We start from the raw sequence: 26,493 nt of genomic DNA on the forward strand, positions 1-26,493 counted from the left end.
ACAGTGGTACATTCCTACTAGGCCGTCTTTCGGCGTCACTTCAACGGTGCAGCTCCCTTTTCTAAACACAGAGAGCAGCAGAGGTTTCGTCCTCCAGCTAACAGCTACTACCATGGCGTCAACTGAGATAGCGAGGCAAGCGGTGAGTAGCCTGTTTTACTCAGGATGTCATTGTCAGTACCACTACAGACCGCCTGAAAAATGGTCACTAAATATGTTTCTAGATCCACGTAGGATACTGTAATTTGGAATAGATTTCGGTCAGCTATCGGCAGTTAACAGCGGGTTTTTGTTGTTATATTCCACGCAAAATTCAGCGTAACGTCGCTAGACAAAAGAGGTTATAATCATCTATTAGACATCCGATTACACATTTCAAAATCTTTTTAAAATTGGCAATCTTAAAGTAAAGGCCCAAGGCCAGTCAGTCGTAGCTGTCTTGTTAAAATGATTCAATTTCCAGTGTTCATTTGTAAGCTAGCGCCTGCAGATTTTCTGTACTGATAAACTACCTTTCAAACGATATGAGGCTTTGAAATATTGTATATACTGTGTGTTATTAGCTCACGTAAAAATGATAAGCTATTATAGAGCCATCGGTAGGCCATTCATTCTCAACGCCCCCATTTCAGCGCAGCTCCGGTGCTCATTTCCGTTATGTTGTTTCATGTCAAGTCCCGTTAACTTTCAGTCGGGCGTTGTCTGATGTTCATAGAAAATATGGACAAACCCGATTCTTTATAGAGAACTTATTTATAGACATGTAGGTCTGCAGTTTAAAAAAAAAAAAAAGCGGGGGTAAAATGTGTCTGGTTTTTGTTTTGGAGGGGGGAAAAAGGAAGCCAGAGAGAGCTCAGAATAGCAAGGTTTTTTTTTTTTGTGTGTGTTTTTTTTTTTGGTTGCAGTTTGATATCCCTTTGCGGCTCAATGAATGAAAACCGGTTGTGTGTAACTTGGCTGTGACTGTCATGAAAAGCAGGAATGGTTTCAGGAATGTTGCACTTGCAGCTGAGGAGGAAAGGCTGTTTGTCCAGTCACATTAACCCCAGTTTTGCAAATACTCCCTCAGCTGTTTAAACCCAATTTCAACTATCCAAATAATCCACAACTGTCCACCACCACCAGCTTGTCCGGTTATTTTAAATTGACCCTCAAATGGAATGTTTTTCCTCTGAAAAGCCTACACCACCACACTGGAAAGCAACATTGTGTTATGTTAAGCCACATAATGGCCGGTTAGCTGAGGTTTAGCTGGTTTAGAGCTCTCGCTTTGCCATATAATCTAAATTCTTTGCTTTCCTGCACCTCGTAATGTAGACGTAGGCTGCAGAAATGAGAATCGCAGAGATGGAGATGCTCAGCAGCAGCCACACGCCCCCACACATGCAACAGCAACAGTGCTTTTACACTTAGGTGTTTGGTGTCAGTCTGTCAGTTGTGTAGAAACAGTGTAATAGCTGAGAAAATAGAAATGCAGTCAGACAAAACTGGGAGTTTAAGGGTTCAAGTCAAAGTGACACCACAGAAATGCACAATGCTGGCAAATTAAATGGACTCGTTGGCTCTTGTCTCGTCATTTTGTAATGCAGATTATGTATTTATTGTCAAAGCTCTTATTTGCTTTTTTACAGTTATCTTGACATGAACAACGGTACCTTTCCTTATATGTACATTGTGGTTTGTCTCAGTCTCGTCTGTGGGAAGAAAGTTACAGCTCAGGAAACAGGAAGTGAACTACATTACACCTTAGTCGGTCTCAAAGACGAACACAGTGAAAAATGGAGGAAACTTTGGTAATTTGAGCATTATTTGGTAAAATAATGTTATGCAACCAGAGGACCTCAGTCTGAGTTGTTACTTATATTGTGTCAGGAGAATCCTGCACATGTTTACAGGCATGATCAGTGCATATTGTGGTAAGTGATTGATCGATACCTGATGTTTTATGTTGATTTCTTTTGTTTGTAGGGTGAAGGTGCTCGTGCTGTCCCTCTGGCAGGCCATGTTGGCTTTGACAGCATGCCTGACCAGCTGGTCAACAAGTCTGTCAACCACGGATTCTGCTTTAACATCCTCTGTGTTGGTGAGTGTGTCATGCGTGAAAATGCATTTCCTTTCTCTCCTTCGGCTAAATGACGACTTGTTTGCTTCACTGAAAGTCAGGCTTTTCTGCAAGATGCAAAGCATATTGCTGTATTTTTGACCCACTTAGATTCCTTTGGGCCAGTCAGGATTGGCTACCATGTTAGTTACAGTGATTTTATTGTGAAATGACTCAGTGGCATGACTGTTAGAAACATACAAAATATAAGCCTTCTGCAGCATTTGTTGGACAATGTAAAATGTTTGCCTGTACATTTGATTTTATGTTTACAACACAAGTCTCTTCAGCTTCATTAAGTGCGAGAAATATTCACTCTCATACACTTTGTGCCAGTTTATTAGGTTTATTCATCTAAAACAAATGAAATCTAATGCAACAGTGCTGCAATAAACCTGAGCTTTATGGAGGAGATGAAGTTCAATTTGTGCTGAAGTTGTTTTAGAAAGGGGGTAATTCAACTTTATGGTCATTCTGAAGGCTATAGATTGTGGTAGTGCTGTTTCATTGTATTGTGTTATATCGAGAGGCATTTTTCCACTCCATTTGAATTAATGAATGCTGGCTAGAACTTTAAATGTTTTTGGCTACATTGCATTACTGCCTGCTGCACATAGTCGGACAGTTCTTGCTATTGGGAATCATTCTGTTTCAGGGGCACAAGTCCACAGGCAGCAGTGGAAATGTGCAACCAATTGGTTGGCAGCGTTTTCTCCCTCTGCCTTTTGCTTGTTTTTTTTTTCCCATTACATTTTCTAATTATAGTATACAAAGAGTGTGTAATTGTGCACACCAGTATAAAAACACTTTAAGCTCTATTTTCTATATTTCTGATGTTTCGTAGATCAAATGAATGAAAATGAGAATCAGTATGATACTGCATTATAATTTTGCTCCAGTTTTTAATATTTCTCTACCAGTAACAGACAGAAGTGAATGTTGACAATTACAGTCTTGTATGTGATCTATTTTCATGATATGTTGCTATTTAGAGGTCTGATTACACTTCTACAATCCACATTTTCATAGATTTTGATGATGTCTGGTGGCGATTTTTAGTGGCATAGTTTAATCTTGCCCTCCCATTGGAAAACTTGTCTGCTATTTTGTGGATATACAGAGTCCATATATATTTGTAGGAGTGAAAAGTGGGAAAGGCCAATAATTATGTGTTTTTCATAGTTTATTTAAAACTAATTTTATATTGGTGCTATGACATCCTAAATTTCTAACACAAACATTAACAATCCATTCAAGTATCATTGAAGTAAAGATGATGCAGGAGAGAAAATACTGTTGAGTGCCTCACAAGTACAGCATTTCTCAGTAGTGTTACTTGAGGCAAAGGCATGTGATCTTTGTTTATTATAATTTGATTGTGGTTTAAAATTCCAAAGGGGGGAATCCAAAATGTGGAGATGGATGGTTCCACTGGGCTAAAAGATGACCAACATTTCTGAAGAGGGTTTTTATTTTGTTATTATGATTGCAATCCTCTCCACTCTGGCCCTCAGCCTCTTCAAACAAGACGCCAAATTGCCTTCAGCATGAGAGACGTCTCTATAGTGACTTAAACGGGGCTCAGAGACAGGTAGTAGGACCCTTGATGCATCAGTTACTTTGCATTCTGGGGGACAGGTTGGAAATTTGGAACATAGAGAGATATCCTGCAAAATGGGCTAACATGTTTAGACTGTAGGTCAGGCTGTGATGATTAAAAATAGAATTTCTGAGATACAGAGGGAGCTCTGTATCTGAGTCATCTGACAGCCTCTAACAGTAAATGAACAGAATACAACAGCAAATAAGTAGATAGCTCTGCTGTTTGTGTGGCTGCAAGCATTTGAAAATAATATATTTAATATATTTCACTTAATTATAGGGCTGCAATTAATTATTTTCATTATTGATTCATCTGTCAATCATTTTTTGATTAACTGATTCATTGTTTGGTCCAAAAATGGTGAAAAATGTTGATTCCTGTTTCCCAAAGCCCAGTATGATCTTCATATGTCTTGTTTTATCCACAACCCGAACATATTCAGTTTGCTGTCAGAGTATTAAAGAAACCAGAAAAAAATTGGACATTTTTTTCTTTTAAAAAAACCCCACAATTGATTAATCGAAATAGTGGATTGAATTACTGCTGGTTTGGAAGTAATGTTGCAAATTTTGTGCAATTTTTTTCCTAACTGATCGTTCAAAAACAATCATTAATGGATAATAAGCTACAAAACACAACTTAGTTTTGATTTCTTTTTTCTCCTAATTTTTTTTCACCCACTAGTTTTTTAAATCTTTCATTTCTCATTTTATGTTTAGGTTTCTTTATTCAACAAATGTCGCTGCCACACAAAACAATGTCAAATGCGGCACAGTTACTAACATTTCTATACCACTGATTATTATTGATTAATACAGTTTTAATTGGTTAAATTCTTAATAGCATTTAATCGATTAATGATTAAGCATTAACATCCCTATTTGGAGGTATGAAGGGGAAAAGACATTGCCCTGTAAGTGGGGGTGAAGAGAACTGTTTAATGTGATGGAAACTGATTCATTGATTTAAATTATCTAATAAAAAAAAACAACAGCTGACTGAACTGATGCAGTAACATGATGCATTTTCTCTGTGTTGTCAGGTGAGACGGGTCTGGGGAAGTCAACCCTGATGGACACGTTGTTTAACACCAAGTTTGAGGGTGAGCCCACCCAGCACAACCAGCCGGGAGTCACACTCAAGTCCAACACCTACGAACTTCAGGAAAGCAACGTGCGCCTCAAACTCACTGTCGTCAATACTGTGGGCTTCGGAGACCAGATAAATAAAGAAGACAGGTAAAGCAGTCTGGAAAGGTCTCAGCAAAGCAGGGTTCTTCTATACAGCTCTTTCTTACAGGCTCTGTCTTTGTAAGGAGAAATCCACTCTTGATTGTAAACACAACATTCCTGGCACACAATGACTCTGTGAGAGCATGGAGCCTTATCAGTGCTCAGGTTTCATTCAGTCCTGAACCTGCAAACATACCCTCAAGCCTCCCTCTCAAGTAGTTTCACAGTATCAGCTTTTAGAAACAGAAACCAGAAACAGAAGCTTTCTTTTCTGGCACAGCACTGAGGCTTCCTCTGGTGTAAAACAAGGTTTTAAGCGCTGTAGAGCACTGTCTGAAAGTATAATCAAACAGATGGTTTTGTTACCAAGTTTGCTGTCCACAATGTAATTGCTAACTCTGCTCGTGAGGTAATTCTAGGGTGAGTAAACCCTCTGTAAGGGGAAGGATGCGGTAGTTTCCAGGTTTTACACTTTGTTCCAGATCAAATTGCCAATCTTAGAGGAAATAACATGGACTTGGTGCATTTTATATAGGTCCATAGTCATAGTCATGTGAACTGTCAGAATATCCTACAAACTATGTTTGTCTGTGTTTGTGTCAGCTTGTGTGTGTGCTGGGAAGACTCAGACATCTTTGTCTTATGTCCATTTTAAGGGCATATTCTAGTCAGGCTTGCTTGTAATGTTGAAATAATTGTTATATCAATCTATAGATAGAATATTAATGATATTTTTGACAATCTATTTATCATTATTGTCATTTATTAACTAAAACAATAAAAATGTTGGTTTAACCCTCTCAAATGGATGCAGCCCTTAAACCTGGGTCATCCAGAAAACTAGACTCAGACTGCACCTTTTCTGCAGATCAGACAGTTTCTCCCCACAGGGGCAAAAACCGATGATGGGTTACATCAACTTGTTATGTTAAAAAATAAAGAGCTGAACAGGAAGTTGCTCTCAAATTGCTGACATAGTATAAATATTAGGTATATGTTTGCCAGAATACCTTGGTTTACAGTGTGAGTTGTAGGTGTGTAAGAAAACATGCCAAGATTTGTGGCAGTGGTTCATTTTTGTTGGGTTTAAACCACCGACCACTAAATAGCAGGGTTGTTACCTATTTTCACTGTCCTGACTGCATAAAAAGTAAACTTTTTAACTCACATTTTTTGCACCGTTATGCAGTTTCCCTAAAATAAGGGGAAAAAAAAGATAGCAATATTTCGCCTTACTTACAGTATGACAATGTATTGGTTCTTAACCCCTGTATCATGATCTGTATATATTTCCTGTCAATACACAGCCCTAATGAGCTGTGACATTTTACTTCGACCACGGGTGGACAATTGGCAAACAATAGATCAAGTTAATAGTGAATATTATTAGTAAAAACGTATCTAGTCTTCAAAAACAAGTTATCGTTGCCTGGCCCTTTGTTTTTTACAAGCTATAGTGGTTTTGATCAAGTCATTTTTTACCTGGTAATGGATGACTAACTGAACACAAATTTGTGGGAAAAACGATGTGGTTTCATCATAACTTCCAGATTTAGGAGTTGTTGGGAGTCACTGAAATGCATAATTAAACAATTAAAAAGTGCACAGTAGATTATAAGGTATTGCTAGTTTCAAAGAATACTTTTATACTTTATATCTCTTTCCTCCAAATTCAAAATTCGGGGAAAGAGGTCTACATTTCTTGGCTACACAATAAGGAACCTTTTACAGAGCACAGGTGTTTCTATATCTACATCCGATATATATACCCTAACTCTGACCTAGTTACTAACGGTATGAATGAACAAACAAGCAAGCAGCTGTTACCTTTTCTTTTGCAGGGATTTAGCCATTTTAATGTGAGAGCACGCCTTCCCACATGCAAATGCTCCACCAAGACAAATTACCCCACCCCCCATCCCCCACCCCCTGAGACTAGATGTACTGTAACTTGGATTCTTTGCACAGAAGCAGATGACTCTAAATTTCTTCTTTCTTTGGTAGCAAAACAGGACATGTCCTAATAAATAGTGTATAAGAAAAGAAATGCTCAAATTTCTTCTTTGTTTCTCCTTTTCCTGACAGCTACAAGTCTATTGTGGAGTTCATTGACGCCCAGTTTGAAGCATATCTACAGGAGGAGCTGAAAATCAAGCGCACGCTACACAGTTACCACGACACCAGGATCCATGCCTGCCTGTACTTTATTGCCCCCACAGGACACTCGCTTAAATCCCTGGACTTGGTGACAATGAAGAAACTTGATAGCAAGGTACGCTTCACCTTCATCAAACTATCTTCACCAGCCAAAAGCCATTTTTCTGTCTAAAAGTTTCCTGTTGGATTAATTGTTGTTGATTTGTTGCTTTTCAAATAAATTCCAGCAAGTGTTAGGGTTCAGTAAAGGCTCTTGTGATATAAAAGCATCAAACACCTTATTAGAAAATTTTATAGCCATGGTGTCTGTAATGTTTTTATTTAGTATTAAGTGGGAAGTTCAGTTGCTGGAGCAGAATAATGTTAAAGAATAACTGCCTATGAATATAGATGGACTTACTGTAGCATGTCATAGATGTATTGTAGGTAAATCCCTTGGCACTGTGTCCCTGTTTGCAGCATTTGATCTATCTACTCTAGTCATGAGTCATAAACCTTTTCCAGGCCATCTGCCTGTATGCAGATCGTCTCTGGTCTGCTCGTTGCGTCGGTGTAGGTCAACTGTGAAATGCAGTCGGCTCAGTGACCGCTGCCTCGTTTTTGTGAGCTCCTCTCCGCAGTAGCTTATTTGCATGGACCTCCTGGTTTTTTGTACAAAGAGTCGGCTCAGTGTGTGCCAGAGCAGCTGAGCCCTCTGGCACGAGCTCACTACAGCGTCATCCCGAGCAGAGCCTCCTCTGTTTACACGTTCACCTCAAAACAGGACTCTGCTGAAGTGTCTTTGAGCAAGACGGTGAATCCTCACCAGGCTAAAGTATTTCTGTTCACATGACCCCGAGCATGCCTTGCTGTAAGACAAAGAGGCCCCCGCTCACAGAGCAAATAGTTTGGGATTGTGTAGGCAACAGGGCGCGTAGAAAATAGTTGTGTGGGAGTGAAAGTCTCATTTTACATCCGCTAGTTGTAAGTGCAGATATGAGAATGACCCTGCCTGTTTTCTCCTCCTCCCTATCCCTCTGTGTTTCTTTCAGCTCGCTAAAGTTTGTTGAAATCAATTGAGTCTGATTAACACCATGTTTGGAGAGCTTTTAAAGGGATAATTCAGATTATTTGATGCAGGATTGTATGAAGACGTTATCAATGGTCAGTGTATTGCCGCATATTACAGAGATGCTGGTCACCACGTCCATAGTTTTGAGAACCAGAGAGGGACGAGCATAAAAGCTCAGCAATGGACTGCTGTGGACAGGGTCGGCAACAAAAGGTAGTTTAGATTATTGATTAAGTGGTTATTAATCAGTTATAATATTAATTGCCTACTATTTATTAATTAATTAAGCAGTTGGGAGAATTTAAGAAAAAAAGTTTTCAGCTTCTTACTTGTGAACATATATATATATTTTTTAATTTTATGACAGTAAACTAAATATCTTCAGGTTTTGAGTAAAACAAGACATTTGAGAGCGTCATCTTAGGCTTTGGGAAACACCGATCAATATTTTTTCATCATTTTCTGACATGCTGAAACAAACAACTATTAATCGATTAATTGAGAAAATCACTGATCGATTAATCAAATAAAAATAATTGTTAGTTGCAGCCCTAGTTTAGGTCTTTAGAAAAAGTCCACCTAGAAAACATTAATGGTTTAAGTGTATGCTGTATTTAGAAAATTGTCAGACAGCCTTTTCCAACACCAAACGGCTGTTATACAAGCGTAAAAAATAGTGCGCTCTCCTAATCAAGAAAACTCCATATGTGAAATCACTAATTTTGTTTTGCAGAAGTTGGGAGTTGCTGGTCTACGACTACCTCAGTCTTTACGTATTGTGTGACTTTGATTATTGAAAGTGATAGTTTGGATTCACTGAAGTCACACAATGACAGGAACAAACAAACACATGGAGGCAGTCTAAGTTCCGCAGCTCTCATGTTCTGGAAGGTAAAGTTAGTGATATGGAGTTTGGTTTATTTGGAGGGAATGATATTCATCTAGTATAATGGTGGTTTCTCATCGGAAAAGACTGTCTGACAGCAAGTATAAGCAGTGAAAATATTCTAAATATAGTCTTAACTTAAACTGATATTGATTTGCTGACCCTGTCCACAGCAGTTCATTGCTCAGCTTCTGTATTGCTGATCCTCTCTGCCTCCCCAAACTGGGGGTGTGCCAGTGGGCATCACCTGTAGGTAATACACTGACTACTGATGAGTACCTCATACAACCCTGCATCAAATAATCCAAACCATCCCTCTAAGTGATCTGGAGCAGGAGATGGAGGCCTGCTGCTCCCTTTGCAGCATTTACTATATATATCTCTCTGCTTAAGAATGTGTCATTGTCTGGAATACACAAAGGCAGAATTGCAGACATCCTGGACCTAGAGAGAGGGACAGCGGCATGTTGAAATGATGAATAGAGGACAGGTTATTCAGCTCCCTTTCCTCTATGAAACTGCATTTTAACTTCTCTAGCAACTAAAAGGGGTAAAAAATATACTACATTTTATTTTTATTTTTTTTATAAGCCTGAATTCTGTTCAGTTGGAGCTACCACTTCTAAAAGACTTGAATAATTTAATATGTAATGTCTTCAACCTTTTGGTCCCTTTTAAAAATACTTCCACTCTTTTCCAAGTTTGGACTGTACAAATGGTAGTGAGGAAAAGTTGCCACTGACAGACAAGCTACAAGCCGCTCTATATTTAGCTGCATATCAGAGAGCATCGCCTGCGCCTCGTCATTGTGTCATTTCTCATTTTCTCAACTGCAGGTCAACATTATCCCAATCATTGCCAAGTCGGATGCCATCTCCAAGAGTGAGCTGGCCAAGTTCAAAATCAAAATCACAAGTGAGCTGGTCAGCAACGGCGTGCAGATCTACCAGTTCCCCACTGATGACGAGTCTGTGGCAGAGATCAACTCTACCATGAACGTAAGGCTCACTACTGGCTTTCTATCTACATCACATTCTATAACACAAAATATATTACTGGTGTTGATGTATAAAGTCATGTTGGTTAGACTGAAACCCCATTTTCATACTAAAGGGATGGGTTGGATTTTTTTTTGAAGTGTATGCTATATTTAGAATATTTTCTGCATTGCTTTGCCATCAGAAAGCCTTTTTAGATCGGAAGCTACAGTCATATAAGCCTAATATCGCTCTCTCATGCTCAACCAGACTCCTTTGTCAAAATCAGGCGTTTTGCTTTGCAGAACAGAGGAGCTGCTGATCTGTTGCTGCCTTGATCTGTTAGTATGTTTGTGTCATTCAGTCACTTCAGTGAATAAGAACAAACCTTTTCAAACCCTGAAGTCACACCAGAACACAAACTAGCCAATCAAGGCAACAGCAGACCAGCAAGTCCCGATTGAGCAAGGTAAAATGACTGATTTTGCTAATGAAGTCTGGTTGGTTTGGGGAGAGTGATGTTGGTTTCCTGTGGAAATAGGCTGTGCGATGGCAAGGTCGAGCAGTGAAAATTATCTAAATATAGCATATACTTCAACTGATACTGATCTGTGAGCCTTTTTTTTAACTGGCTAAAACACGTTATCGAAATATGACTATCGCTACCTCATTCAGCCCCACTTAATATAATCTGAACTATCCCTCGAAGGAAAAGCAGAGGTTTACACAAACACATTTCTCATTTGTCAGTTTTAAGATAAATTCTGTTATGTGTTACCGGCACAAACAACATATGATGTCAAACCAGGACAGGCGCTGTCTGCGTCTGCTCAGGCTGCCAGGAAACCGGCCCGCACGGGGAGTAGTGTGTTCAGCCAGCTCGCTCTGCAGGAAGCCTGCAGTGTGGGAAAGGGCCTGTGTTCACTGACAGATGAGCCAAGGCTCACTTAGCTCTTTATGAGGTCTGATCTGTGGAAATGCCTTAACTCTCCCTAACTGATTGTGTTAGACCATTGCCTCTTGGCTGTTGTTGTACAGTCTGATGACGACTCCGCTCCTATAAAAGGTCAGACATCCTCCTGTCAGAGCTGTTTCTTGGAGTCTGTGAAAATTAACTCTGAATTACCAAGTTATATAAATAGAAATAATACATTTTCTCAGTTTTCTTAGTGATGTGGCCTCTTAGAAATACATCCCCACTGTGTAGATTTTGTCCTAAAATAGTTTCAGTAATATTTTGTCATCTTTGAATAATGAAATGTGATATATGGTAGGTTCTTTTATGATGAGAACTTCAGGAGAATCCACTGAGCTCTCAGGTGTGTTTTGCCGTACACCAAACATTTCTTTTCCCTCTGCCCCACAGAGCCATTTGCCATTTGCCGTGGTAGGGAGCACAGAGGAAGTGAAGATTGGGAACAAGATGGTGAAGGCCCGGCAGTACCCCTGGGGGACAGTGCAGGGTAAGCGGAGGTCATATCCTGCACAGGAAATGAGAGCACGCTCTCTCTCATCAGAGCTGCAGCAGCTTCCCCCTCCCCTTATATTCTTCCTCGGCTCCAGCAGCTGCTGCGAACAAGCTGATAACCAGTTATATAACCTCATTTAGCTGCAACACCCTCTCTGCCATTACATTGGACAGTATGTTAGAGCTTCAGCAGCTCTTACCTCATACAAATTTTGTGTCAATGACAATTTGTTATTGATTACTTCCATAATAGAGTGTGTGTGTAACTTATTGCAAATAGCAGGCACAATATTTCTTTTAGTTTACAGCAGTATTTGGCAAAGTTATACTGACCTGCTTTTAAGCTGTTTGAAGCTTTTCCAGCCTCGTACTGCTGAGCTTTAAACTGTGTGGTGATATTATGAAGTGTATGTGTATATACATGTGGTTATTTGGGTGATTTACCAGGACTAGGCCTGTGTAGTGCAATCCATAAGTATCTGGACAGTTTTGTGTTGGTTTAATATAACACTGCAACTTACAACTTACTTATTTACATTATCAGTTAATCTGGAGGGTGTTTTCTTTAGTGATTGCTTGGTCTATAAAAGGTCGTAAAGTAGTGGAAAATTCATATCCAAATTTCTAAGAATGCAGGGTCACATCTTCAAATGTCTCATATTGTTTGACCAACCGTTTAACACCTAAGATTTTCAATTTATAATGACATAAAACAGAAAAAAGGAGAAAATCCAAACATTAGAGATGCTAAAACCAGCTTGATGAATAAATTAATCTACGTAATTATTTAATTAATCATTTACTAAAATAGTTGCAGATTAATTTTATGTCTAATCAATTAGCTTTACTAGTTTTGTACTTGTACAAATTGAATTTAAATTATGTTTTTGTCTCTAAGGTTGACTGTCATTTGTCTTAGCATTAATTGTAGGCTGTTTACATCCATATTCTAAACTAGAAATGTAAATGAATAAACATTAATTGATTAATAGCTGTTAGAAATTTAATTGATTAAAATGTATTTGTGAAAATGAGGGAAAAAAGTATGTTTTGTATGTTATTAATTATTTAGCATTTTCAAAAAATGCACAAAATTTGCAACCCTATTTTACACACATTCTGTGTAGAAATTGTAGCCCTTGTTATACACAGCTCCTCTGGGAAAGTAAAGCTATGATTTCAATGCTGTTTATCCAACATGGATATGATGAACACCCTGAAGCTGAATGTCAGCACTTTACGCTCACAGTCATTGTTTCATTTGAAATTCAATGTGTTGGATATCAGCCAAAACAATGAAAAACACATCGCTGTCCTAATGCCTACAGACTGCACTGAATAATATTTCTGGCCGGAGGCTTTACCTGACATTGGGCCTGTTTACCACACACAGCATGTGTACTCACATGATGTCACATGGTCTGTGGGAGTGTGGTGCTCAGTCCAGCCACAAAATCAATAGACAAGCCACAGGACATGAAAACTATTCTGTTTGAACTTGTACTGTTGGTACTACTGAGTCTGTAAAATACTCTCTAAAGCTCTAATACGTTTATTTAAACGTTATTTAACGTTAAATGATGCTGATGTTGTCTATTTCTGCTGCTGTACACTTACTGAAAATGACATAATCCATAATGAATAGGATGCCATCTGATGCACTGAGAACAACATTCATGTGTCATTATGCTGTGTGTGTCTCCAGTGGAAAATGAGAATCACTGTGATTTCGTCAAACTGCGAGAAATGCTGATCAGAGTGAATATGGAGGACCTTCGAGAGCAGACTCACACGCGCCATTATGAGCTCTATCGCCGCTGCAAACTGGAGGAGATGGGCTTTAAGGACACAGACCCTGACAGCAAGCCCTTCAGGTAGTGGACTCGAGACTCTCCACCCTCATACACTTATTTCTGCTCTTCTGTCTATTTCATTTTGCAGTTTCCCCTTCTGTTTAAAATCAGAACCATTTATTCTATGGCAAGATTACACAAATTTGGTGTATCTGGTGGTTGTGCAGTGCAGAGTTCTGTTTTTTGGTGTGAACAAGAACAACAATGGACATAGAACAAAGGCAATATAAGGGGTGCAGTCACATCACATGTATATATGAGTTATAAGCACAACATACATCAAATTATATCTCCTCAAGACTCATCTTTCTGCCTACAGTACTTGTCTATGTGTCAGTAGTGATAATCCAAAAAAAGGGTAACAGGATCCAAGTAAGGGTCAGTCCACCCTGATGTCAACAGATAAAGGGGATTGAAGTCAGGCCTCATGATCCTTACATATCCATCCTGACACATACTTTACATAATTCAACTCTTTCATTTCTATTGTTACACAGATAGAAATAATTTATCCATACAAAGTTTCGAGGAGAAAGTCAACCTTTCCATGCTGTGAATTTCTTTCATAATCCCTATCCACTCTAATTTTGTAGGGGATTCTTTAATCATCCATTTCCTAGTGATGTTTTTTTTTTTTTTTTTTTTTTTTTACTGTCTGCGAGGAGTATTTGGAGAAAATACTTGTCATCGGAATTGAATTTGTTCAAAATATTAAATCATAAAAGTGATGATTAAGATGCGGTTGCTTTCTAGTGTAGTCTCTCTCCGTCTCTCTTTAATTAATACCAGAAATGAAAGTGTAGTGGAGTAATTCACTATTTCTCTGCTCATTCACATTTTCGGACATTATAAATTATATCCAGCTCTAACTGCCGGCTGTTTAGGCTTGTTTGTAGCTAAAGTACAGAGAGTCATTGCAATGAAGATGATACATCGTCTCGTCTTGTCCCATAGGTGTAAACTGGCAGGTTTTCAGAACGCTGCAAAATTGCTCATCAAAATTTCCCAGAGAGCAAAGTGACATCTTCAAATGTGTCATCTTATCCCACCAGTAGTCCAGAACCCAAAGATATTTGGTTTATAATAGCATAAAACAGCTGTAGTTTTGTACTACAAAAAAATTAATTTGGAATGTATTGTTGCCTCTGTGGTTGACTTTCATTTGCCTTTGCATTATTTTAAGGCTGTTTACATCCACATCAATACTCTGTTTAGAAACTGTAACCCTTTTATACACAACCCTTCAGGGAAAATAGAGCTACAATTTCTATTTTGTTCACCAACCAATACTGATCGATGAATGCCCTCAAACATTTGGTTTGGTTGAAATATGAAATCATGAAAATAAAATCATTATTAATCTCTAAACCAGTTATTGATTTTATGTCAGCTGCTACTCTGAGCCAGTAGGGCCGAATTACAGCACAATCCCAAAAGATGTGAAAGTGATCGGCCAAGGAATTCTCGCACCTCCTCCAGCAATGACCACAGCCTGTTTTCTGATATGATGATATTTCTGTCAGAATGGTGCCTAACATGGAGATGACCCTTGTAATATTTATTAATTTTTATCCCCCTTTTCCTTTTCTCTCTGCCAGTCTTCAGGAGACGTATGAAGCTAAGAGGAACGAGTTCATGGGTGAGCTGCAAAAGAAAGAAGAAGAAATGAGGCAAATGTTCGTCCAAAGGGTCAAAGAGAAGGAGGCGGAGCTCAAAGAAGCGGAGAAAGAGGTATCCTCATTAAACATGGATCCTAAATAGTAAAAATGCATATATGAAGTGTCAAAGAAAACCTAGTTAAAACAAACAATACATTTTACTGTTTAGACCATTTTCTCAAGACTGTGTAGGTGCAGCAGATCATGTTTAGATCAATATATCCCACCAGAGTACCAACATGGGTGCTGAGCAATGTACTGCTGTGGAGAGCATAAACAGCAAAATGTATTTTAGTCACTTAAAAAAGATCCACCTAAATCAGTTGTGTGTTATATTTAGAATATTTTAACCACTTTACTCTGCCACCAGACAGCCATTATATAAGCCAACTATCACTCTCTCCAAACCAACCAAACTCCACTGGTGACATCAGTCATTTTCCCTTACAGAACACAGGTGATGCTGGTCTACCACTGCCCCAATGTGTTTGTTTTGTTATTGCGTGTCCTCGTTGTTTTAACACCTTAGTTCGGATCCATACAGATGTTACTTGTTGTGGATCAAGGCAGCGATAGACCAGAAACTCCTGTGTTCTGCAAGCACACCCAATTCAAAACCAATATCAGGAAAGAAAACTTAAATGACAGTATTTTGAATTTGTATTGAAACTAATCTCTAGTATTTTTCAGATGTTTAATAATGTATATATAGAAAAATATATAAGACTCTAAATTAGATAGTTAGCAGCCTATTGTTGATTAATGTAGCCAGTAACTTTAAGGAAGTCTTTGCTCTTGTCTGAAGTAATATAAAGCATTGTTTCTTTTGTCACCACCACACAGCTGCATGAGAAGTTTGACCGTCTGAAGAAGCTCCACCAGGACGAGAAGAAGAAGCTTGAGGAGAAGAAGAAGTCCCTGGACGACGAGCTCAACATGTTCAAACAGAAAAAGACTGCTGCAGAGCTCTTGCAGAACCAAGCCCAGCAGGCAGGGGGCTCCACCACACTCAAGAGGGACAAAGAGAGGAAAAAGTAAGTATTGTTCTCTTCCTCCTGGGCCTTCCTTCCATCTGTCCTTACATCTTAGGTGCAGCAGACCAGATCTGGAGGCTATGATCTTGGGACGTTTCAGGATGTTGATCGTTTGTTTCATTGGTTTCTGGGTTCTGTACGTAGACTAGTCTGCAAGATTTATGTTACACATCATTACAAGAATACAGTTGCCAATATGTGAGCAGTTGTTTGTGGTAAACCCTTTTGTTGTGCATTAGACTAAAATAGTAGCTGTTTCCTGAGCGCTTTGTGCACATGAGCTGCAGATAGTACTTAATTATGGTCTGTCCCACTAATATCACTAAATGCGTAGGAGTTTCTCTGTCACCACTCATTAATAATCCACCTGATATTTGGATAATTGAATTCATACAGTAGCTTAAGGCTCTGGGTAAGCTTAAGAACTCTCTTAGACTGTTGCATTGCTCTCTATTTCTATAAAATAACAGAGTATATGCTGAAAGCTGACCAGAACTCATAATTTATCACCAGTGTGGAAAATTAAGAGGAACAGAGAGGGGGAGAGACTTGTGAAAATGACTGGCTGTCCTCATTTAAATAGCTGAAAAGTTGCCAACTGTCAGCATAGTTTGATGAGTGAATCATTACACTGCATGGTTAAAGCAAAGCAGTTAAATACAGCTTTGTTTAAATAACTTTATTGAAGCTCTCTTAACATTTAATGTGCAATCCCATTAACTTGAATCAGCTGTTGTTTTGTAATCATGCTCATCTGGTTTTCGTTTCTTGGTATAACTGACATTAATTCTGCGGCTCTCTCCAACAGTTAATATCAGTAGTTTCATGAAAACATGAGTGTATGTGACCGTTTTTTTACAACAAGTTTGACGCTTCGAGGCAGCGTCTGTGACCAGATGTGTTATGACTTTGACATTGTTGGCCCCTTCCTGTTGGTAATCAACTCCTGGTTTTTGTGTTGAAGCTGATGTACGGCCGTGCCTGTTAGAAAAGGAAGAAGACACTTGCACTGAGAAGGTTCTCGTTGCTTTATTTTCTTCCTTGTTACATGTCTTTTCTTCACAGCCACTTCTTCTTCTCTCTATGAGCTCTGCCTGGAACATTTCTCTTCCAAAAGGGGGCAGCTGTGCCACTTTAGCTTTGTCTGTCTGTCTGTGGGTCACTGATTAAAACTGACTAAACAGGTCTTGCGCTTAATAATAATGTTTGTTTGTATTCAACCTTCAGGATTAAGTTGAGTGTTTTCTTCAGTTCCCAGAAGACAGTTACTTATTAGTGCTTGTTGTGTAGATGTGAATCTTCCCTGTGAGTGCATGTGTCACCTATGTTGCATCCATAATGTTTTCCAGTTAACTCCTCCCACACTTGCTGCATGCTGCATGAGGCACCTTTTCTGGTAAGACTCCCTTCTTGAGTTACACCACGGACAAAATCAAAATACAAAGGAGGTATCATTGACTGTTAGAGCAAATTAATTTAATTTATTACATGTACATGAATAAAGAATTACTGCAAAATACAAGTTAGGAAAAAAAACATCACCCAACTTAGAATTCATTCAGGTTAATCAGTCAGGATGCTGTATAGTAGTATAGTATAGTAATAATCATCCCTACAGTAGTGTGGCAGTGAATATTGATAGAGGTATTTGGTCAAAAATATTGTGCTGTGATCTTGTCCGTAGAACAGGCTATGCATACAATTGCTTTTCTGAATCTTCACATTAGACTTTAAACATAATTAAGCGATTAACAAATGGTTAAATGAAAGCTGTTTAGTCTAAATAACTGGTTCCAGGGGCTTGATGGGGAGTTACGTGGCCTTCTTGATTTTAAGGGTTGTAAGAAAACTTAAAAAAAAAAAAATCTACAGTAGGTCTATATCTCAACACTTCATTCATTTCTGTGAAGAAAGCTAAATGAAATCGAAAAAGTTTGGGTTATTGTTTAAGAGATAAACATTTTAAAAAAATGTAGTAAAGCTGTATTCGCAGCACAAACAGCCTCATCCTGAAACAAAAAAGTACAGTGAAAACAACCAAAGAACTAATAGAACAACAGACAAGAATGGTCAAAAAGAAAACCCTATATTTGTCAAAAAAGAAGCATATTAAGTATGTATTGATTGTTGCTAAAATATCAAGAACACTCACTTCTGATGTAATATTTACACAAACTTCCTGCAATTAGTGTGTTCAGTAGAGTTCAGTGTGCAGTTTATTAGTTGGTTTGTACTGTTATTGTTATGTATTGAATATAATAGAAAATATTCATAATAAATATCCAAGGGGTCCCTTAAGAAAAAAAAGGTTTGGAACCACTGAGCTAAACTCACATGCATTTAATTTGTTCTTAAACGTTATTTGAATGTGATATAGTAATTCAAATGTGTGAGTGTTGCAGGCCTACAGTGCATCACTGGTAACATCCGCGTCGATCATATCCTTGAGCTGGCTGTGTTTACCGTCCTTGTGCCAGCTACTAAATCAACCAGTTTATTAGATCCCTATACACCCATTTGATGTACTGCCCCATCTGCCTCCCTAAATCCACAACAGTCTCCTTTATTGTGGATCTCCCAAGTCCTTCCCCACATGGCCCTGCAATCGCACAAAGAGCCATTCAAGGCTGAGCTGAGACTAACAGGTCACGCCAGAGCAGCAAACGGCCTCAGGGCCCATCTCTGTTCTGAAAGATGACATGTTTTGTTGGTCTCGCTGCCATATGACGACCCTCCCTCTTTGAGTGGTTACAAAACCAAATCCACAGAGAGAGATGTTGTTGAGACTCAACCGCTGGGGAGAGCAGCAGTGAACGAAGACATCTGTCTGGCAGTCTGTGGACTCCTCAAGCAGCTCAGGACTTTTAAAGGGGATGAAAAAAAGGCTGATGTTAGATGACGATCAGATATGTTGTTTAAAGCTCAGTGGCAGAACAAAAAAGGAAATAAAATCATTTATTTATCTAATTCCAGGAAATAGGCAACTGTACTTGCACCCTAACCTCTTTACACTCAGACTTTTTAAGTTGCTTGAGAGCATGATCTCTAGGTGCTATCTGGTCATTAATTTTGCTGTGATGTCACTGATGTGAAGCAGTGTGTGTGTGTGTGTGTGTGTATCGTGATGATGTTTTAACTCAAATAACAGCCCTTCTTTCTTGTTTCCAGCTTAGGATTCCTGTAGAAAAAGTGTTCCCTTGTGGCCATCCTGCTGTGAATGAGTTTCCACCCCATCATCCTTTACAGTACCCCCTCCCCACCCCAACCCTCACCCCTTAATTCAACCCTCCACATGCCCCCCCCGCTCTCTGGAAGACGCTGGGCATTGCTAGCCGTTTGACATCACCTTTTTTTTTTTTTTTGCTGAATGTTGCTTGTCTATTGTATGTTTTGAACAAGCAATTATTCAGCTTGTATTTTTTTATAAACATTTACAAAAAATGCATTCCATGTTTGTTTTATATTTAGTGATTCTTTGCATGATGGAGTGAGCTTTTTTAATATTAACATACATGACTACTGTTGTGATGGGCAGAAATGTGTTGAAGCATAAAGTGAAACATGCATCAGACGGCGGGACCTAAGTACATTTGTGTGGTCAAAGAAGAAGAAAGATGGATGAGAATAAATGCAAGCATGTTAAGAAGTTCTATAAAACTTCAGATTAAAGGTTCTGCAACGAGCTAAGTGATTATATTTTACATGGAATAACTACTTGCCATAAGATTGTAAACAGTTACCACCAAATTGTTGGTAATTAGTCCTTGGCTTGGGGTTAAGCTAGTTTGCTGTTAGTTTAAAGTTAGAATTCTCTTAAGATTTCAGTCCTGGTTGATCTAGCAAAACCTGTTGTTACCTTGGAAAGAGCAAGTGCGGCTTTAGAGACGGGTCAGATGGAGCGCATTTTGCAGGTTGCTGCACTGACTTATTTTGTTGAAGCAGTTGTTTGTTCAAAAAGAAGAGCAGCATGATTCCTAAATTGTTGCTAGGCAACACCCGAATCAGAAGTCCTAACAACTCAGACAAAATCTTAAGGCTGCTGTTTTCTGTTCAAATCATAACTACAGTTGGTAAAGTCACATAGCTCCAGGTATCAGGCAAAAGCCACCAGTTTGTCCTGTATGACTGGGGTCTAATTCTACATCAAACACTTGTTGAGCTGCTAAAATAAAAGCAACAAAAGAATAACTGGTGTGTCTGTGTATAGCCAAACCAAATAAACTCACATTACCCTGCTTCCATCAGGCTATGAGCAACTGCAATCTAAAATCTTGCTGTACATGACAGGAGTATTTACTCCGAGTACTTAAAAGTGATTTGTTGCTAAATAGTGCTAAAAAATGCATGTTTGATCTGTGCTTCAATCATTGTGATGAATACATTGTTCCCTGTGACTGCTTCACAATAAGAGTCACCCCTTATTTTGTCAGTTGAATGCTGGAGAAGCAGCAGTAGGGAAGTAGAAGTAGCTGTAACTTCATACAGCTGCAGGAGAGAGAGACAAGTAGAGTAACACTGGTTTACATGCATGGATCATGTCCTATTAATTTCTCATAGTGTGCTCAGGCAAAATTAACACTTCTCAGGAATGGCAAACCCTGCCAGTAACTATGGCGACTATAGAGTGCTGCAGGAATGAGTACTATTTCAGCAATTAGTTGGTGGTGGTTTATAATAAATGGTATAATGAGACTACAGAGGTTAAATGTCATCACGCTTAACTTAATTTACTTCACAAATGAACATCAATTTTATGATTTTTGAAGATTATTTTGCTAAACAAATCATTTGTTTGCAGCAGAGCTTATTTTCTGTGCTCATCCAAAATCTAATGGAAGAATCTGATTGGATTCTTGTAGAGAGAACCGGAGCCTACAACAATGTGTCGTCCCTGCAGCAGTCTGTATTATATAGAGATAATTACATTGAATGGCTATTGCAGAAAAAAATCCATCAGCGTTATCAAAAAGTAGATTTTATTTCATGAAAATCTAAAGGAATATAACTTTAAAGCTTACTCCAGTTATTACCTCCGCCATATATACATTAGACTTTCAGTAAGTATTGAATGTGTTTTGGTATTTATGTCCCTTATGCGGATGCTGTTTCACTTTAGCCTGATGCATGAGTAGTTGTGAGCCTAATCTCTTTTGCCACTTCTCCCATACCTCATTCATTGTCATGTGTTATGAGCATACTTGTCTTAGCTTTCACATTTGCACTTTTTTATACACAAATGTGATGTGTTTTTTTAAGTATATATATTAATGTTGTCAGTGCAATTGTAACTTTCTTTTTTATTTTACTTACTATGAAGGCACATTTGAAAGTCAGTCATCATCATCTTCATGTCCATTGTCCTGCAGGGACCAGTGTTTGTATCAGTGTTATGCATAAAAGAATTATTATATCAAAAGAAAATAATAAAGGCCAATTTTTTTCACCAAATATTACAACTGTAGCCATACTCATTGTGTATAACAACTATTGCTGTAAATAAGGAGATTTTATGAAGGTTTAGTGAGAAAAGCGGGTATTCTTCATTTGCATTATTTAGCGTTTAAGTTGATTATTGTTAATTGTTAATTCACTCACATCTGTATTTCTGGAGGACAAAATTCTTGTTGCTTCTTGGTCCTATCTGTTTAAAATCCTCAGGTATGTTTTATTTTTTGTGCTCAGTATCACAAAGCATCCGTTGGCCTCAGTTATTCCATGTTTTTCTCCACTTCAAGGTGGCTTTTATTGTCTTATGACAGAGAAAATTGTCTCGGCTTGAAAACGTTGCTGCATAAAACCGCTTTGATTCCTCATGATACCAGGCTCAAAATACATCCAGGGAAGAAGAGCCGTTCCCTCCTCCTAACTCTCCGCTCACTGGTCTGTGTGGTTTCACTCTTCCTTTGCAGTAATCCCTGGCTCTGCACTGAGTAGGTCCTCAGCCCCTCAAGCTTTGCTAAGGGAACCAGCCTTTGTGGGTACTGAGTACCTCAAATGTGACCAGAGGCTTTGTGGACCCCATCCTTCAGGGTTTCTTAATCATTACCTGCTTTATCTGCTATAATATTGATTAATGTGTATCTGTGTCTTATGCAGCTCTAACCTCACCACCTGCAGTCTAATTCTTGCTTTATTTTTCCCTTTGCTTATGATTATATGTGTAATTTTTTTTTTATTTTTGCTGTGACTAACACTTTTCCCACTTCAGTTGTGATGGAGATTACATGCTCACATGTTCATATATTGTCATATTTGGATGGTGTTCACATTCACAAGACAACTGTGTGGAATTATAACACTTAATACAGTCATTTGTTGTTTAAAGGGACAGTTGACCCCAAAATGCATACTTTTCCTCCTACATGTAGTGCTGTTTATCCATCTAAATAGTTATGGTATGAGTTGCCGCGTTTTGATATGGGTCTGCTGTAGAGATGTCTGCTTTGTCTTTAATATTATGGAACTTGGTTTATTGTGCTCAAAGTGCCCAAAAAATACTTTTGAAAAACACAGGGTTTCTGCAGGTCCTTAAAATGTGTAAAATCTAATCTAATCTAATCTAATCTAATCTAATCTAATCTATCTGAATTTTAGGACATTAAAATGTCTTGAATATGATCTTGACAGGTCTTATAAATTGATTGGATAGTTCAGATTATTTGAAGTGGGTTCATAAGAGATACTTATCTGTTGTCTTTATATTACAGGGTTTGGAACAGAAGGTCATGTAGCCACTTAAAAAAGGTCCACCTAAAAAAAATCTGTATCAGGTTAAGTTTGTGCTACATATTGAATATTTTCACTGCTTTGCTGTCAGACTGCCTTTTCAGGAAACTGCCCTTATACAGGCCAGATATCGCTCTCTCCAAACAACCAAACTCCATAAGCAAAATCAGTCATTTGACCATGTAGAAAACAGGGGTTGCTGGTACACCACTGCTTTGATCTGATAGTTTGTTTGTGTTATTGGGTGACTTTTGTGTTTTAAAAGTTTAGTTCAGATTCACCAAAGTCACACAATATCAGAAACACACCAACAGATCGAGGCAGCGGAAGAGCGGCAGCCGCCATGTTCTGCAAGGTAAGAGGCTGTCTGACGGCAAAGGAATGTGGTGAAAATATTCCAAATATATGTACACTACAACTGATAATGATTTTTTTTACCTGGACCTTTTTTAAGTAGCTAAAACACATTTTGCTGCTGACAGTACATTTCTTAGCTTCCTTGCTCCTTCTCCAAACTGGGGGTGTGTTGACCACCACTTCAAATCCAAACTATCCCTTTAATGTTACTTTTATTAAGTTGCAATAACTTCAGTCTCACTTTTAAATGTGTTTTCGGGTAGAATTTGTGTCGATAACACTGTAATACAACTACAAAACGAAAGTAACATGGAACCAATAACCACTAACACATTAAATAACCACTTAACTGTGCAGCCTGGTCAGAGTTTATCAGACCACACTCAGCTAGTGGGAAATTCTGACTTCTGACATTTGTATTGAGCGCAGCATTCGTGCTTGGTTGAAACCGGTTGAAAACAAATTTAAAGCCTGCTGCGTCTTGTGCAAGAAAATACTGGACATAAATTACATTCATAATAATCTTAAAAAGTCTTAAATTTAACTTGTTGAAACCTGCAGAAACCCTGCAACAGTAATGTCTCTTTCCAGAAATTTCTAGTTACTCAAGATAATCCGCAGACCCGAGCAATTCTGTCCTTCTTTCCTTCAGTGCAGTGATCCGGTTCAGAGCTGAAGTTCAGTAGAAAGAAAGTGGTTCTTACATGAAACTGCTCACAACAAGGTCTGTGCATTATCTTGAGTAACCAGGTCATGATTTCTGGAAAGAGACAATTGCTGTTGAGCTTTTCAAATGTAATTTTTGGTGCTTTGAGCATCACATGCCGAGTGCCATCTTGTTCCATTATATTGGAGAGAAGGCAGACATCTCTACAGCCGATATCTCCAAAACGCTGCAACTCACACCAAAACGAACTCGATCGATTAACAGCACTACAGGCCAGAGAGAAGAAGAAGAAGAAGAAGAAATCTGTAGTTTTGATTTTGGGGTGAACTGTCCCTTTAAAATCATGCAGCAGCAGCAGCACAAGTGGGCACAATATAATCTCATGATTTTATGCTTAATGTCTCATTTGAATGACTATGATTTCAGGGGGTTTAATCAAACCTAAATCTATTTTCTATCTGATATCCGACGCACCTCTAAATCTCAAGCTTGACTCGTGTTTTTGTGAGTGTTTCTGCTTTGCCACCTCTCTAACTGCCTGCTTTCTTTCTTTCTCTTTGTCTCTTTAGCTTCTTTTAATCTGTCTTGACCACCTGAAGAGGGGATTGCAGCTTCAGCAAGAACTAAGCACCCTTTACCTCTTCCTGTTTTCTCTCGCTGTATGAACCTTTTTTTTATTCTCCCTCATTGCATCTCCTTTTTGTTGATTATGGCCTTATGTGGACTCGCATGGTATTTCTGACCACCTAATGAAGCTCTAAACCCAGGCAGGTTGGGAACCGGGCACAGTTTATTGAATCTGCTATTACAGTATGTCTTAATGTATATAAAGAGTCATTAATAGAAGTCATCAGTTGGGGTTCACACATTCACAGAACTCATTATTTGATCTTTACTTGAAACAAAATAGCAATGACCTGCACTATGCACTCATCTTTTCAATAGAATACTTAGTACAACGTGAGAAAGAATAAAATGCTACTGAAACATCAAAGCTTGCTGATTTAAAAAATAAACTCATCAAGGACAGAGGCACTTAATGCACTATGTGTAAGGATGACAGTATATGAGTTAGTCATGTTGTTTTCTTCAGTCTAGTTCAGTTTGAAATGAAGATCTGCTGCTTCCAGTTTATGAGAACATCAAACTAAAAAGGCAAAATTCAATTAGACTGAGCTGCACCAATAAAGATCCACTTGATCTGAAATTGCTTTTGCAAAACTGGGTTTAAAATGAGCGAATCTAAAACCAAGTTAATGATTTAATCAAAATTTGACTCAATATGGAGGAGCTTTCTTACCAAAATTAAAATAAACAAATAAATATAAAATAAAGAAAAGTAAGAATTTTAGTTTTTTACCTAGCTAAAATGTTAACAAAACATTTAATTCCTGAACATTTCATCATCAGCAAACAACATATTATTTGCTAGCTAAAAAGTACAAAAAAAAAAAATGTTGCGCATGCTAGTTAAGCAGTTAGTTAGCCTAAATATGATGGCTTGACAGAGGAGCTCTAATTTCTAATCCCAGTCAGCAGAATGATCAACTGCAATGAATAAAGACGCATGATAAACTTAAATTGGATTGACTTTGTCCCCTAACTTTTTTCAAGGAACTTTCGCTCATTCCACCTCAAAAAGGCAGGAAATTTAAAAGTTAAACCTCCTCAAGTGTAAGTTTGAAGTTAATACTGGATCACGGTGGAGTTTAAAGTTTTGGTGCAAGATGGGTAAAGACAGGTTTAAATTTAATTGCTCTTCATTTTAAGCGAGCTGAAAAGTTAAACAAACATTAAAGTTAAACAATGATTTAATTGCTTTTAAAAATGAATCTTTGTTGGTGCAACCCAGCTTTAGAGTCATAATCATACAAAGGCCAAAGCAATATTTTATACTAAGCACTTGATTTGATGGCGCCCATGTTTACATGTCACTGTTGAATACCATGGAGGTCACATGCAATGGCCTTTTATTATTACACATTGTGCTTTAATATTCACCAGCCTATTCTATATTTTGCATGCATCTTTTTTTATTTCAATACTGCTGTGATCTTTGACCTTTTTGACCTGCTTGTTTTGATCCCCTAATAACTCGCAGTCAACTTCATTGCTGTTTTCTTCAAATGGTGCATATTATTATTATTAATGTATATTTGCTCTGTCCTATGATTTCAGCTCCCTTTTTGCCAAATATTAGTATAAGGTGGAGTTGAACTGAATCCCAGATAGGAGTATTAATTAAAAAAATACTCATGCATTTATATAATTTATAAGGATATATTTTGTGTATTGAAGTGGAGACTTGTTGTTTATTACCTATGATCTTTGGACGTGACTCTGAGTGTAAAGTAACATTTTGGTGTCAGAAAATGCCATACATTTTTCTAGTATCAGTCATCACCTCTTGTAGTCAAAAATTCTCCCACACTACAAATTATTCAGTATCTTTAGTTTGATTCCATTGATGTACATTTTCAATAAAAAATATGATCCAAACATGTTAAGCTTTTGTCTTTTGTTTCCAGTGTTTGAAGCTCACACTTGCCCCTAACAATTTTAATTATTGTCGCTGTTACAGGCTGTGAAACTCAACCTCGAGCTGATATAACTTGTAATCAGTACTTTCCACAGTTTGAGGATGAAAACTGTGAGACACCTCAATGTTCAGACAATTCAGCAGCTCAGTTTCAGTTTATTTTATGAATGTATTTAAATGTTAT

The 26,493-nt window shown here is 38.1% G+C and overlaps 1 protein-coding gene across 5 annotated transcripts; it reads left to right on the plus strand.

The window, feature by feature from the left end:
- The first annotated feature begins 3 nt into the window (after positions 1 to 3).
- Positions 4 to 25,021, plus strand: septin6 (septin 6). 5 transcript variants are annotated; one of them, XM_084719533.1, is made up of 11 exons: positions 4 to 142; positions 1,969 to 2,083; positions 4,747 to 4,942; positions 7,022 to 7,208; positions 9,867 to 10,028; positions 11,374 to 11,470; positions 13,181 to 13,349; positions 14,927 to 15,059; positions 15,830 to 16,020; positions 16,985 to 17,037; positions 19,189 to 19,546. In XM_084719533.1, the coding sequence occupies exons 1-10, from the start codon at positions 113 to 115 to the stop codon at positions 16,986 to 16,988; spliced, it is 1,284 nt and encodes a 427-aa protein (XP_084575659.1). In that variant the 5' UTR covers positions 4 to 112; the 3' UTR covers positions 16,989 to 17,037; positions 19,189 to 19,546. The 5 variants fall into 5 exon arrangements, with proteins under 5 accessions (XP_084575659.1, XP_084575658.1, XP_084575657.1 ...); XM_084719532.1 differs by lacking the exon at positions 16,985 to 17,037 and adding an exon at positions 17,370 to 17,416; XM_084719531.1 differs by lacking the exons at positions 16,985 to 17,037; positions 19,189 to 19,546 and adding an exon at positions 24,340 to 25,021.
- The last annotated feature ends 1,472 nt before the right edge of the window (positions 25,022 to 26,493 follow it).

This window comes from Lutjanus erythropterus, chromosome 5 (assembly GCF_056507025.1).
Source record: "Lutjanus erythropterus isolate fLutEry1 chromosome 5, fLutEry1.hap2, whole genome shotgun sequence".
In the NCBI taxonomy this organism is placed as follows: domain Eukaryota; kingdom Metazoa; phylum Chordata; class Actinopteri; order Lutjaniformes; family Lutjanidae; genus Lutjanus; species Lutjanus erythropterus.